The sequence below is a fragment of the Vulpes vulpes genome, chromosome 9, assembly GCF_048418805.1.
Source record: "Vulpes vulpes isolate BD-2025 chromosome 9, VulVul3, whole genome shotgun sequence".
Lineage (NCBI taxonomy): Eukaryota > Metazoa > Chordata > Mammalia > Carnivora > Canidae > Vulpes > Vulpes vulpes.
The window spans coordinates 103,009,349-103,025,809 of NC_132788.1; the positions used below are offsets into that span (position 1 = coordinate 103,009,349).

Consider the following 16,461-nt stretch of genomic DNA (forward strand, 5'->3'; position numbering starts at 1 on the left):
GGTGGAGCTTTTGTATGTAATCAAAATTAAGTTGTTGGCTTAACACAGGCTGTTACAACTAAAATGTTTAATGTAAGCCCCATATTAACCACACATCAAAACCCTATACGAAAAAAATAGGAATCAACAAATCACAGAAAATCAACAAATCTCAAAGGAAGACAGTAATATAGGAAGAAAGGAGCAAAGGATCTACAATACACCAAGAAAACAGTTAACAAAATGACAATAGTAAGAACTCACCTATCAATAATCACTTAAATGTAAAATTCTCTGATCAAAACACATAAAATGATGAATAGACTTTTTTTCTAATCCCTATCATGAGATTTAATCTAACCTAGCTATATCATGCTTACAAAAGATTCACTTCAGCAATTAAGCACACCATAAACTGAAAGTGGAGCTGTGGAGAAAGGTATTCCATGCAAATGGAAACCAAAAGAGAGCAGGGGTGTCTATACTAACATCAGATAAAATAGACTTTATGTAAAAAACTATAACAAGAGGCAGGAGCACCTAGGTGGCTCCATCAGTTAAGCATCTTAACTGATGTCGGCTCAGGTCACCATCTCAGAGTCCTGGGATCCCTGCTCAGTGGGAAGTCTGCTTGTCTCCCTCTTACTTTGCCCCTCTCCCTGCTGCACTCTTTCTTACAAAAATAAATCTTTAAAAAAAATTATAAAAAGAGGCAAAGAAGATGGATATATAATCAAGGTGCAATTCAGGGCTACCTGGATGGCTCAGTAGGTTAAGCCTGCCTTCGACTCAGGTCATGAACACAGAGTCCTGGGATCGAGCCCTGTGTGAGCCCCATGTGAGTCCCGTCAAAAGGCTCCCTACTTGGTGGAGATTCTGCTTCTCCCCTTCCCTTCTGCCTCTCCCCTTAGCTCATGTTTGCTCTCTCTATCAAACAAATAGAATTTTTAAAAAATTAGACACATATTCAACAAACGAAAACAGCTCTTAGAGAGCTCTGGAGTACACTTAAGAAATTTTACCAACACAGTGGTAAAACCTGAGAACAATCACACGAAGAGGAAACCAGTTTCATTTTGCCTTCATTACCCTATTCCCCAAGTTGGCATTTGTGAGCACCAAGAGGGACCTCAGATGGAAAGAGTCCCCATACCAGAAAAGAACGAGTGGTTGAGCCATCAGTTTCCCAGTGTTTCGGGGCATCACACATGCCTTAAGTTTCACCCCACCCAGACTAGCAAAGCTGAGACATAATCAGAAGGCAAGGATCAATTAAAAAAAAAAAAAAAAAGCAGGGGATACGAATAGCAGGACTGATCTCAGTTCACTGGGACCTGAAATGCATAAAAACCTAGTATATTTTGTCACAGAAAAAAACAAAGTCCACTCCTTGCATTCCCTTTCACCCCAGTTATTCATGTTCAGTAACACCATCCACCTGAGTCCCTCACATTCCTCCCCCTCTACTCTGAGCCCTCAACCCACACCAGCAGCCAGCTCAAGCCTCTGAAGCTGTGTGAATGCAAAGCACTACCCCAGACCCTCTTGCTGGCCCCCAGCACCATGTGCTGCTCACTTGGAGATAGTCCCTCCAGCTGTGCATTGTAAGCCACCAGCCTGATACCCATCACCAACCTCCATGGCAGTGTGCATGCCTGGGAGAGATCCTGCAGCAAAAGAACTCACCATAAGGGCAGGCTGGGTGGCTCAGCGGTTTAGCGCCGCCTTCAGCCCAGGGTGTGATACTGGAGATCCGGGATTGAGTCCCATTTCGGGCTCCTTGCATGGAGCCTGCTTCTCCCTCTGCCTGTGTCTCTGCCTCTCTCTCTCTCTCTCTCTCTCTCTCTCTCTCTCTCTGTGTGTGTCTCTCATAAATAAATAAACAAAATCTTAAAATAAAAAAAAAGAACTCACCAAAAGCTGGGGCCCCCACAGTTGCTTGTGGACATGCATCAGACCTTGCCTTCTGTCACTGGTCTATACCACTGAGCTCATCTGTAACCAACCCCTCCAACTATGCTCCTACATGCTCCCAGACCAACCCCCATTACTGGGTCCCACTGCCAAAATATAAAAACCATAAATATATATGCACCCAACATCAGAGCACCTAAATATTAAGCAAATACCAACAGACCAAAGGGAGAAATAAACAATACAATAGTAGTAGGGGACTTCAATGTCCCATTTTCAACAATGAAGAAATCATCCAGACAGAAAATCAACAAGGAAACATTAGACTTGAACCATACATCAGGCCAAATGGACCTATCAGACATACAGAATATTCAACTGACAACCTCAGAATACATATTTTTCCCACGTGCTCATAGGACTTTCTCCAGGATAGATCATATGATAGGTTTCCAAAGAGTCTTGGCAGTTTTATAAAGATTACTTGACAGGATGAGCACTGGGTGTTATTCTGTATGTTGGCAAATTGAACACCAATAAAAAATAAATTTATTATTAAAAAAATAAAAATAAAATCTTAACAAGTATTCTTTCCAACCAAAATGCTATGAAACGAGAAATCAATAACATGAGGAAAGCTGGAAAACACACAAATATGTGGAAATTAAACAACACAGTCCTGGACAACCAATAAGTCTAAGAAGAAATCAAAAGGGAAATAAAAACACCTTGAAACAAAAACATGAAAGCACGATATATCAAAAACGATGGGATGCTCCAAAAACAATCCTAAGGGAGATATTTAGAGTGATACATGTCTACACTTGAAAAAGAAAAAGAGATCTCAAGTAGGAAAGCAAGCTGAGGTCAAACTTAGAAGGAAGTAAACACAAAGAGCAGAAATAAATGAAATAGAGACCAGAAAACTACATAAAGATGTATTTATTAGAGAGAGAGAAAGAGAGAGAGAGAACAAGTTGGAGGAGGGGCAGATGGAGAGAATCTTTGAGCAGACTCCCTGCTGAGTGCAGAGCCCTGACTCAGGGCTCCATCTCACCACCTGTGAAATCATAACCTGAGCCGAAACCAAGAGTCAGGTGCTTAACAGACTGAGCCACCCAGGCGCCCATGAAAACTATATAAAAGACCAACAAAACTAAGAGTTGGTTTTCCAAATGATATACAAAATTGAGAAAATTTAGCTAGACTAAAAAAAGAGAAGATTCTAATAAAATCTGAAATTAGAGAGGAAACATTATAACTGATACCACAGAGGGGCACCTGAGTGGCTCAATGGTTGAGCGTCTGCCTCTGGCTCAGGTCATGATCCTGGGGTCCTGAGATCGAGTCCGGCATCGGGCTCTCTGCATGGAGCCTGCCTCTCCTCCCTCTTCCTATGTCTCTGCCTCTTTCTCTGTGTCTTTCATCAATCAATAAATAAAATCTTTTTAAAAAATTAAATTAAATTAAAATTTAAAAATAAAATATTTTTTAAAAACTGAAACACAACATTGCAAAATGTTAAAAAATTTTTTAAAAAAAAACTGAAACACAAAAGATCATAAGAGAATACTATGAGCAGTTATATGCCAACAATCTGGATAACCTAGAAGAAATGAAGAGACTCCTAGAAACGTAAACAAAGCCAAGACTGAATCATGAAAAAAGAAAATCTGAACAGATCAATAATGAAGGAGATTGAATCTGTAATCAAAAACCTCCCAACACAAAAAACCTCCTGATGACAGGGTTTCGCTGGTTAATTCTACCAAACATTTAAAGAAGAGTTTATACCAATATTTCCATATTCTTCCAAAAAAATTTTAAGAAATGGAGACATTTTCTAAATCATCTCATGAACCCAGCATTACCCTGACACCAAGCCCATATAAAGACATCACAGTAGGGGATCCCTGGGTGGCGCAGCGGTTTGGCGCCTGCCTTCGGCCCAGGGCGCAATCCTGGAGACCCAGGATCGAATCCCACGTCGGGCTCCCGGTGCATGGAGCCTGCTTCTCCGTCTGCCTGTGTCTCTGCCTCTCTCTCTCTCTCTCTCTCTCTCTATCATAAATAAATAAAAAAATTTAAAAAATATTTTTAAAAAAAGACATCACAGTAAAATTACAAAAGAATATCCCTGATAAATACAGATACAAAAATCCTCAACAAAATATTAACAAATTGAATCCAACACCAAAGTAAAAGGATAATTTACCATAACCAAATAATATTTATCCAAGAACTCAAGATTATTTAACATAAGAAAGTAGATCAAGGAAATGCATCACATTAATAAACAAAAGTATGAAAAACTGTATCTCAATTGATGAAGAAAAGGAATTTCATGAAATCCAAAGCCCATTCATGATAATAATTTATTTTTTTAATTTATTTTTTATTGGTGTTCAATTTGCCAACATATAGAATAACACCCAGCGCTCACCCATCAAGTGCCCACCTCAGTGCCCATCACCCAGTCACCCTTACCCCCCGCCCACTTCCCCTTACACCACCCCTAGTTTGTTTCCCAGAGTTAGGAGTCTCTCATGTTCTGTCTCCCTTTCTGACATTTCCCACTCATTTTTTCTCCTTTCCCTTTTATTCCCTTTCACTATTTTTTATAGTCCCCAAATGAATGAGACCAGATAATGTTTGTCCTTCCCCAATTGACTTATTTCACTCAGCATAATACCCTCCAGTTCCATCCACGTTGAAGCAAATGGTGGGTATTTGTCGTTTCTAATGGCTGAGGAATATTCCATTGTATACATAGACCACAGCTTCTTTATCCATTCATCTTTCGATGGACACCGAGGCTCCTTCCAGTTTGGCTATTGTGGACATTGCTGCTATAAACATCAGGGTGCAAGTGTCCCGACATTTCATTGCATCTGTATCATAATAATAATTTAAAACTCAGAAAACTAGGGATAATACAATAATTCCTCTAGATGTTAAATGGTTTTAGTGGAAAACCCACAGCTAACACCATACTTAAAAGACTGAAAGCTTTCTCCCTAACATCAGGATAAGGCAAGGAAGCCTGCCTTACCACTGCTGGTCGCCATGGAACTGGAAGTTCAAGTCAGAGCTATTAGTCAAGAAAACCAAATAAAAGTCATCCAGATTGGAAAGGAGGAAGTAAAACTATCTCTATTCACAGGGACCTGATCCTATATATAAAAAACCCTAAAGAGTCCACAGGAAAGGCACTGAGCAAAGAACTGTGCAAAGTTGGGCAGCCCGGGTGGCTCAGCGGTTTAGCACCGCATTTGGCCCAGGATGTAATCCTGGAGACCCAGGATCAAGTCCCACATCCGGCTCCCTGCATGGAACCTGCTCCTCCCTCTGCCTGTGTCTCTGCCTCTCTCTCCCTCTCTGTCTCTCCTGAATGAATAAATAAAATCTAAAAAAAAAAAAAAAAAACTGGGGATCCCTGGGTGGTGCAGCGGTTCGGCGCCTGCCTTTGGCCCAGGGCGCGATCCTGGAGACCCGGGATCGAATCCCACATCGGGCTCCCGGTGCATGGAGCCTGCTTCTCCCTCTGCCTGTGTCTCTGCCTCTCTCTCTCTCTCTCTCTCTAACTATCATAAATAAATAATAATAAAAAAAAACTGGGCAAAGTTGCAGGATAGGTGATCAACACACCAATATCAGTTGTGTTCTTACACATCTGAAAAAAGCAACTGAATAGAAGAAAGAAGAAAGTTATTCTCTTTAAAATAGCATCTAAAACAATGAGACACCTAGAGATAAATTTAACCAAGGAGATAAGAGACTTGTACACTGAAAACAAAACCCATGGCTGAAATAAACTGGAGGAAATCTAAATAAATGGAACTGTGCCTGGTGCTAACAGGTAGAAAGACGTCATTAAGATGTCAGTCTATACAAAGAAATACAGAGATTCAATGAGATCCCTTTCAATACTATTTTTGTGCCAAAAGGGGTAATGCCTTTTTCCAGATATAGAAAAACTGATCCTCGGACTCAGATGGAATTTCAGGAAGCCCCAATGAGCCTAAACAATTTTACACAGAACAAAATCAGAGGACATAAACTTTCTGAGTTCAGAATTGAATGCAGTTTGGGAAGTCCTCAAAAGCTAAACAAAGAGGGCAGCCCAAGTGGCTCAGCTGTTTAGCGCCGCCTTCAGCCCAGGGCCTGATCCTGGAGACCAAGGATCCAGTCCCATGTCAGGCTCCCTGCATGAGGCCTGCTTCTCCCTCTGCCTGTGTCTCTGCCTCTCTCTCTCTCTCTGTGTATCTCATGAATAAATAAATAAAATCTTTAAATAAAAAAAAGCTAAACAAAGAATTACTATGCAACCCAGCAATTTCACTCCCAGGTATATAGTCAAAGAATCCAAATCAGGAAGACAAAGGTACTTATACAACAATGTTCATAGCAGTATTACTGACAAGACCCAAAATGTAGACGCACACACACACACACACACACACACACACACACACGCACACACACTGGATTATTTTTCAGCCATAAAAAGGAATATAGTTCTGAAATATGCTAAAACATGGACAAACCATGAAAACATTATGCTAAATAAAATAAGCCAGATGCAAAAGAACATTTATTTTATGACTTATCTTTGATGAAATATCTAGAGTAAGAAAAATCATAGATAGAAAGTAGACTAGAAGTTGTCAAGGGCAGGTCCTGTGACATTAGATCAAGTTATTCATAAATGGCTACAGATTTTCCCTTTGATTCATGAAAGCTATAGAAACAGATGCAATGTTTGGTAAATACCATGAGTGCAATTTTGCCACCATATTGTACACTTAAAAACATGAAAGTTGCATAGGGTGTAAGAAAGTTTCATTCTTCTCATGTGGCTATCCAGTTTTCCCAATACCATTTTTTGAAGAGACTGGCTCTTTCCCATTTTTTTAAAAAGTTTTTATTTCAATTCCAGTTAGATAACATAGTGTATTATAAGTCTCAAGTGTACAATAGTGATTCAACAATTCCATACATCCCCTGGTGCTCCTCCCAACAAGTGTGCTCCTTAATTCCCATCACCTATTTCACCCATCCCCACACCCATCTCCCCTCTTGTAACCATCAGTTTGTTCTCTGTAGTTAAGAGTCTGTTTCTTGGTTTGCCTATCTCTTTCTTTTTTAATATTTTGTTCATTTGTTTTGCCTCTTAAATTCCACATAGAGTGAAATTATGTGGTAATGTCTTTCTCAAACTAATTTTGCATAGATTATACTCTCTAGCTCTAATCATGTCATTGCAAATGGCAAGATTCCATTCTTTTGATGGTTGAGTAATATTCCATTGTATGATGTATAGTTGAGTAATATTCCAGTGTGTGTGTGTGTATCCCATGTGTCCAGTGCATATCCCACTGAATCAGTCAGTGGACACATGGGCTATTTCCATAATTTGGCTTTTGTAGAGAATGCTGCTATAAATACTGATGTGCATGTATCCCTTTGAATTAGTGTCTTTGTATTTTTTGGTCAATTACATAGTAGTATAATTGCTGGATCATAGGGTGGTTCTATTTTTAAATTTTTGAGAATCTCCATACTATTTTCCACAGTGGCTGCACCAGTTTGCATTCCCACCAATAGTGCAAGAAGGCTCCCCTTTGTCCATATCCTTGTCAACACCTGTAGTTTCTTTTTTTTTTTTTAAGATTTTATTTATTTATTCATGAGAGACACACAGAGAGAGGCAGACACAGGCAGAGGGAGAAGCAGGTTCCCTATGAGGAGCCCTATTTGGGACTCAATCCCAGGACCCTAGGACCACCCCTGAGCTGAAAGCAGAGGCTCAACCGCTGAGTCACCCAGGTGTTCCAACACCTGTTGCTTCTTGTGTTGTTGTTGATGTTGTTGTTGTTGTTGATTTTAGCCATTCTGACTGGTGTGAGATAATATCTCATTGTAGTTTTGATTTGTATTTCCCTGATGATCAGTGATATTGAGCATCATTTCATGTATCTATTGGCCATCTGTATGTCTTCTATGAGAAAATCTCTATTAATGTCTTCTTCTCTTTTTAACTGGTTTTTTATGGTTTCACATCTCACATTTAGATCTTTAATCCATTTTGAGTTTATTTTTGTGTATGTTAGAAGTCCTAGCTGCAGCAATCAGAAAACAAAAAAGAAATAAAAGGCATCCAAATCAGCAAGGAAAAAGTAAAACTTTCACTATTTGCAGATGACACAATACTCTATATAGAAAACCCAAAAGGCCAAAAAAAAAAAAAAAAAAGAAAAGAAAAGAAAAGAAAAAAGAAAAAGAAAAAAAGAAAGAAAGCCCAAAAGGCTCCATTAAAAAAAACTGCTAGAACTAATAAATTCAGTAAAGTAGCAAGATATAAAATCAATGTACAGAAATATGTCACATCTCTATACCCCAATAATGAAGCAGCAGAAAGAGAAATGAAGGAATCAATCCCATTTACAACTGCACCAAAAATAATAAGATATCTAGGAACAAACCTAACATAAGAGGTTAAAGATCTGTACTCTGAAAACTATTAAACACTAGTGAAAGAAATTGATGATAACACAAAGAAATGGAATGACATTCTATGCTGATAGATTGGAAGAACAAATATTGTTAAAATGTCTATCCTACCCAAAGCAATCTGCACATTCAATGCAATCCTTATCAAAATGTCAACAGCATTTTTCACAGAGCTGGAACAAAAATTTCTAAAATCTGTATGAAACTACAAAAGATCCCAAATAGCCAAAGCAACCTTGAAAAAAAAAGCAAAGATGGAGGCATCACGATTCCAAGCTTCAAGTTATATTACAAAGCTGTAGTCATCAAGACAGTATGGTGGCACAAAAACAGACACACAAATCAATGGAACACAACAAAGAACCCAGAAATAAAACCTCAACTATATGATCAATTAATCTTTGATAAAGCAAGTAAGAATATGCAATGGAAAAAACAGTCTCATCAACAAATGGGGTTGGGAAACTGAACAGCAACATGCAGAAGAATGAAACTGGACCATTCTCTTACACCAAACATAAAATGAATTCAATGATTAAAGACCTAAATGTGGGACCTGAAACCATAAAAATCCTAGAGGAAAACACTGGCAGTCCCCTCCTTGACATAAGCTGCAGCAATTTCTTTCTAGATGTGCCTCCAGAGGCAAGAGAAACAAAAGCAAAAATAAACTATTGAGACTTAATCAAAATAAAAGGCTTCTGTACGATTAAGGAAACAATCAACAAAACTAAAAGGCAAAAAAATGGAATGGGAGAAGATATTTGCAAATGACATATCTGATAAAGGGTGCATATCCAAAATCCATAAAGGACTTATAAAATTCAACAACCAAAAAATGAATAATTCAATGTAAAAACTGGGCAGAAGGCATGAGTAGACACTTTCCCAAAGAAGACATACAGATGACCAACAGATAAATGAAAAGCTCCCCACCATCACCGATCAGGAAAATACAAATATATTGTTTTCACATTATATAATCAGGATTACATTCTCTTGGAAGATACGATGGTTTCCTCACTAATAAGGATCAAAGGTCTAACGATCATCTCAAACCACTGAGATAATCCAATTATAGCAGTTTTATAGATGATAAAATTGAGGATCTATACTGTTAATGCTGGTGTTGCCCTGAACTGACACAGTTTACCCATGACTGATCCCAAGAATTACTGGAGTATGAAAGAAAAGCCCCCCCTATGTCTCACATTTGGATCTTCCCTGGAGTGCGATTCACATGGCACTAACCATGAAATAAGGCAAAATCAAGTCTCTGCTATAACCACAGACTTATTAGATCCTCTCTCTGACTTATCCAACTTCTCCTACTTCTCATATTTCAGTATCAGTGTAACCCTGGTCTTGGGACGGTTTGTGAGGACTTCATCAAAAATACCAAGCTTAGGAATCGGAACTCAATTTTGAAATGTCACAGAGCTATTCAAAGAAGAATCAAGTTTCAACCCAAAGTTAAAATGAACTTACCCACTATGTTCTCTAGTCATTCTACAAGAGCTTGGTGTTGCAAGAACCAGATATTCTGGCTCACTCAATATTTCTGTCACTTTGACTCATTCTAGAAACCCCAGTCCATGCAGATGACAGAGTCACAGAAGAGAAGGCATTCTACTTATGAGTTTTCTCAAGGCTCCCTTCATGTCCCTGTTCCTCAGGCTGTAGATGAAGGGGTTCATCATTTGAGGGACAACAGTGTACATCATTGAAACCACTGCAGTGTTTCTGGAAGAGCTAGTGAGAGCAGAACTAATGTACACCCCCAAACCGGTCCCATAGAACAAAGACACAACTGACAGGTGAGACCCACAGGTAGAAAAAGCTTTATACTTCGTACCTGCTGATGGCATTCTCAAAACAGAAGATACTATCTGAGTGTAAGAGAAAATGATTCCACACAGAGGAATACCACCAAATATGCTGGTTGCAAAATATATCAGGATGTTATTGATGAGGGTGTCAGAACATGCTATCTTGATAACCTGAACAACTTCACAGAAGAAGAGAGGGATTTCAAGGTCTGTGCAGAAGGACAGATGCAACACCATCAGACTGTGCATCAGGGCATCCACAATGATAATAAACAGAGGCAGTAGAATCAAGAGGCCACAGAGGTGGGAGTTCATGATGACTGTGTACCTCAGTGGATGACAGATGGCCACATAGCGGTCATAGGCCATTACTGAAAGAAGACTACTTTCTAAACTTGCAAAAATCAGGACAAAGCAGATCTGTGCGAGGCAGCCTGTGTAAGCGATGCTTTGATTCTGTGTTTGGATGTTCACCAGCATCTTTGGGATGGTGGTTGTGCTTAAACAGATGTCATTAATAGACAGATTGGAGAGAAAGAAGTACATGGGGGTGTGGAGATGGGAGTCATAGATGACAGCCAGGATGATGAGCAGGTTTCCCAGGATGGTGACCAGGTACATGGACAAGAACAGGATGAATAGGGGGAACTGCAGTTCTGGATTCTCTGTCACTCTCATGAGAAGGAAATCTGAAACATGTGTATCATTTCTGGGTTCCATATTGTTGATGAATCTGATGGAAAAGATGGAGTCAATCAAATGTGTGTTTCCTAGACCAGCAGGAAGAGCATCACTGCTGGCAAAAACCATCTTGGGATGGGATGGAGACTAATAGAGAGGAGTAAGAGATGGGTGCCTTCTGTATGTATATTATTCATTTTTTTAAAAGAAATAATAAAAACCTGAAGCTGATATAGCAGAGCATCAACAATTGTTAAGTCTGGAAAGGGTTAATGGGTAGTCATTTTTAAAAATTATACTGTTTATGATGCTGTTTCCTCATAACATTTGGTAATTATAGGGACACCTGAGTGGCTCAGTCAGTTAAGCATCTGACTTTAGCTTAGGTCATGATCTCAGAGTACTAGGATTGAGCCCCATGTTGGGCTCCCCACTCAGTGGGGAGTCTTCTTTTCTTTCTCCCTCTCCCTCTGGCCCCCCATTTCATGCTCTCTCTTTCAAATGAATAAATAAAATCTTTTTTAAAAAAATAAAACATTTGAAATTTGATAATTTTATAAAAAGAAAAAGACTGGGGCACTTAGGTGGCTCAGTGGTTGAGTGTCTGCCTTTGGTTCATGTTGTGATTCTGGGGTCCTGGAATTGAGTCCCGCAATTTCCCCAGATTTTCCCTCTGCCTATGTCTCTTTCTCTCTCTCTCTCTCTCTCTCTCTCTCTCTCTCTGTCTCTCTCTCTCTCCATCTCTCATGAATAAGAAAATAAAATCTAAAAAAAAAAAAAAAGAAACAGACTAGAAAGGCAGCTGAAGATTCTGTCTGGAGGGCACCTGGGTGGTGCAGTCAGTTAAGCATCCAATTTTTGGTTTTGGCTAAGGTCATGATCTCAGAGTACTAGGATTGGGCCAGGGTCCTGAGATCATGCCCTGCTTTGGGCTCCACACTCGGCGGGGAGTCTGCTCGAGATTCTCTCTCCTTCTCCCTCCCCACTGCACTCACACACTCTTGCTCTTTCTCTGTAAAACAAACAAACAAATAATCAATCTGAATCTCCAGAGACCTCAGAGGCAGACAACTGAGATAATGCATAGATATGTCAAGAACCAAGAATAAGATAAACTTATCTAAATTTCCTGCCCTCTTACCACAAGATTGTAGGTAAATGTCAGAAAATTTTATAACAGTCACCATTATTTTTTAAAAGGCAAATTCCCCCACCACCACCAAAAAAATAAATAAAAATCTAAAAAAAACCAAAAAAACAAAAAACAGGCACCTGGGTTGTCAGTTAAATGCCTTCCTTTGGCTCAGGTTATGATCCTGGAGTCCCAGGATCAAGTCAAGCTTCCTGCTCAGCAGGGAGTCTGCTTCTCCCTCTGCCTCTCACCCCACTCCTGTGCTCACTCTCTATCTCTTTCTCTGTCTCTCAGACAGATAAACAAAATCCTTAAAAAAAAAAAAAAAAAAAGGCAAATTTCTACTGGGGGGGGGGGAATGGTTCCTGGCCATAGAAGTGAATGAAAAGATATTAGTAAATGGAGTGACAGTAAAAAGCACAAGGAAACATGTGAAAAAAACAAGGCATGTGGGAAGACCAGGGTTAATTTGCTTTTAATCATTTGATGTAGGTACTCTCTTCACAGCTTCCCCTATATTAAAACATTTGCCCCCATTTCCGAACACTGCGTAGGGGATGTTACATTACCTGGTTGGCATCATAGTGGACTGATGATTGACATTTCTGATGTACCTTATGGAAGACATGCTCTCAGGAAAGGCAGAAGGATTAAGTGAGATTCAGGTTCTTGAGCAAGAAGGATCATCTATAGGAGGAGGCTGAGCTGTACTACTTTTAAGGTTGGATGAGGTGGTCATAGGCAGATTATAGTCTCTATATCCCTAGAGGTTCAATTTCCAAAGCTCCTCATTAACCAAGCAATTTTATTGTCACAGACATCCCAGGGCAGTGTAAATCCTTAAAGACCAAGACTCTAGAACATCCTGAAATTCAGGATGGTTTTTTCTTGATCCCAGGAGACCAAGTGTACATCATGTCCATCTGGGTCTGTTCATCTCCATTTCAAATGCTTTGCAAATATTAACACACTATCCTTCTCTAATGGAATTTCAGTCTTATTTTTAGGTATTAATGAAGGGATCTCTACCCAGTGACATCAGTAAGCCTGATACTAATTTTAGTTGTGAAAATATACTTTGTATATATTGATATAAATAACACATTTTAAAATATAGCTGAATTGTAAAATGGGGGAACTCTCAAAAGTTTTTCTTTTGGGGATCCCTGGGTGGCACAGCGGTTTGGCGCCTGCCTTTGGCCCAGGGCGCGATCCTGGAGACCCGGGATCGAATCCCACGTTGGGCTCCCGGTGCATGGAGCCTGCTTCTCCCTCCGCCTGTGTCTCTGCCTCTCTCTCTCTCTGTGACTATCATAAATAAAAAAAAAAAAAAGTTTTTCTTCTAAGAGTCATTAATGTTTCCTGAAGCTTAATCTTCATTGTGTATATTCATACAATAATTCTATTTTATTTTTAGACCTTTTTGTCTCTAGTCAATGCAGAGAAATCTGTCACCTTTTTATGTCTGTAACTATTTTTCTAATTTTTTTCACAATATTTTCAATGTATATATTTGTCCACTCTAGGAGACTGTGGGCTAAAATTATCTACAGAATTCATGTGAATTAGTAAGAAAAACATAAACAACTCAGTAGAAATAATATATATACTTAAAAGAAAGGGAAGTTGATGCCTGAAACCATAAAAATCCTAGAAGAAAGCATAGGCAGTAATTTCTCTGACATCAGCCATAGCAACATTTTTTCTAAACATGTGTCCCAAGGCAATGGAAACAAAAGCGAAATTAAACTATTGGGACTACACCGAAATGAAAAGCTTCCGCACAGCGAAGGAAAAAACCAACAAAACAAAAAGATAACCCACTGAATGGGAGAAGACATATCTGATAAGGGGTTAGTACCCAAAACATGCAAAGAACACAACTCAACAACATAAACATCAACTAATCCAATTGAAAAATGGGCAGAAGAATAGACATTTCTACAAGGAAGACATATAGATGGCCAACAGACACATGAGAAGATGCTCAACATCATTAATCATCAGGAAAATGCAAATCAAAGCCACAATGCTATGTCACCTCACACATGTCAGAATGACTAAATTAAAAAATACAAGAAACAACAGGTGTTGGCAAGGACGTGGAGAAAAAGGGACATATATGAGAATATTCCAACAGGTTTATTCATAATAACAGAAAACTAGTTACAAACTAAACTAATAACAGAAAACTAGTTACAAACAAAATTCCATCAATATTGTACAGAATACATACTTTGAAAAGTTGCCATATATCATGTAAAAACAGAGAATTAGAAATAAATTATTTACTTATGTGCCCAATAACATGATTAAATATTAAAGTACAATGATAAGAAAAACTATTAAGATGAAAACTAATATATTAAACTTATACAAGTTTGGAAGAGGCAAATTTATAAATTGAACAGGAATATATATTTAGGTGATAAGACAATGGCATTTAATTCTATTGCTAGTTTTATAAGGCTAATATGATAAAATATTGGAAATTTCATGGAATTCAACCCAAAAGAACTTCAAAGAAAATAAGCACACAAGTCAGAAGTGTCTGCACCTGGAACGGGGAGAGGGTGATGTGAGTAGCAGATCACATAGGCAGTTCCTGGGGTGATGGCATTGTTCTTTTTAACCCCTAGATATGTATAAATGTTCTTATTACGTGATTTTTTAGTATATACAATATTAAAAAGCAAACTGAAGAAAAATCTGCCATTTTCCTAACTCTAAACACATTCTCCCATATGCTTTTATTTTTTTAAAATTTTTATCCCATATGCTTTTAATATTGAAGTCATGCATGTCAGACTTCAGAGGTCAATAGAATTTTACAGCGTTTATTAAAAATGCTCATCCAGTATAAAGATTTTTTAATTCTTCACATTTTTAAATAAAAATGGGTTATGTTTCTAAAAAATCTCAAATATAGTTCTAAGTATAAAAATGCATGCACATTCCTCAAATGTCTCCCCAGAGGTTCAGAGTCGGTGGTTCTTGCTGGAGTCAGGCAACCTCAGCATGAACAAAGGTCTCAGGTGATTTACCTCCTTAGCTGTGCTGTGGGCTTCAACGAAGGAACCTTCTCCATTAGAGATGCTGAGAGCCAGGCAGGAGCTGTTTCTCAGATGTGGTGCTGAAAATAAAACCTTCACCCAACCTCCCATAACAATAGAACTTCTCCAGCAATTCCTTTGATTCTCCTGAGAACTCCACTATTTAACCCTTTCCCCACAGAGGTGATTCTAACCCATGGACCTTCTTTTCTGTGTTTATGGGGAAAATGCTGTGCCTAATCTTGACAATTCCCCTTTTCTCCACTCTTACACTCAATATCTCCTTGTTAAAAAATTTTTTTTCTCCATAGAATATCTATGCTAACAAAGACATATTTAAAATATTTGTTGGGGGAGTGGTGTCTGGGTTCAGTCAGTTAAGCGTCTGTCTTCTGCTCAGGTCATGATCCTACTAGAGTCTTGGGATCAAGCCCCAGGTGGAGATCCCAGCAGAAGAGACTGCTTCTTTCTCTCTTTCCCTTTGCCCCGCTCCCTCATGTACACATGCTCTCTCTCAAATAAACAAATAATAAAATATTTGTTAGGGCACTTGGGTAGCTTAGTCACTTGAGTCTGCCTTCAGCTCCGGTCATGATCCCAGAGTCCTGGGATCCAGTCCTGCAGGCAGCTCCCTGCTCAGCAGGGAGTCTGCTTCTCCCTCTGCCCTTCACCCCTGCTTGTGACCTCTCTCTCTCTCTCTCTCTCTCTCTCTCTCTCTCTCTCTCCCTCTCTCATTAAGTAAAATCTTAAAAAGAAAACATATAGGCTATAAAAGACCAATGCCACCAATAGTGCATGAGGGGTTCTTTTCCTCCACATCCTTGCCAACACCTACTGTTTCTTGTGTCGTTGATTTAGCCAAGGAATGTTATATTCTTGGCAACTACTTCAGAGGTAGGGAATGTAGAGGGGTGCTTGGGTGGCTCAGTCAGTTAACACTCAATTTTTGGTTTCTACTTAGGAGGTTACCTCTGGGTCATGAGAACAAACCCCACAACAAGTTCTCTGCTCAGCAGGAAATCTGTTTGACAATCTCTCTCTGTCCCTGGATCTGTTCTCAAGCATTCACTCACATGGTCTCTTGTACTCTCTCTCTCTCTCAAATAAATAAATCTTTAAAAAAAAAAAAAAGACCTATAAGAGGGGCACCTGGGTGGCTCAGTCAGTTAAGCATCTGCCTTTGGCTCAGGTCATGATTTCAGGGTCCTGTGATCAAGCCCCACATTGGTTCCCACCTCAGTGGGGAGTCTGCTTCTCCCTCTCCCTCTGCCTCTCTCCTACTTGTGCTCTCTCTCTCTCTCACTCAAATGAATAAATAAAAATTCTTTTAAAAAAACAAAATACGGGATCGCTGGGTGGC

The 16,461-nt window shown here is 39.2% G+C and overlaps 1 protein-coding gene across 1 annotated transcript; it reads right to left on the reverse strand.

The window, feature by feature from the left end:
- Window positions 1–10,016: 10,016 nt before the first annotated feature.
- On the reverse strand, window positions 10,017–10,955 carry LOC112909749 (olfactory receptor 7G1-like). Its single transcript, XM_025985794.2, has one exon. The coding sequence runs from the start codon at window positions 10,953–10,955 to the stop codon at window positions 10,017–10,019; it is 939 nt and encodes a 312-aa protein (XP_025841579.2).
- Window positions 10,956–16,461: the final 5,506 nt, after the last annotated feature.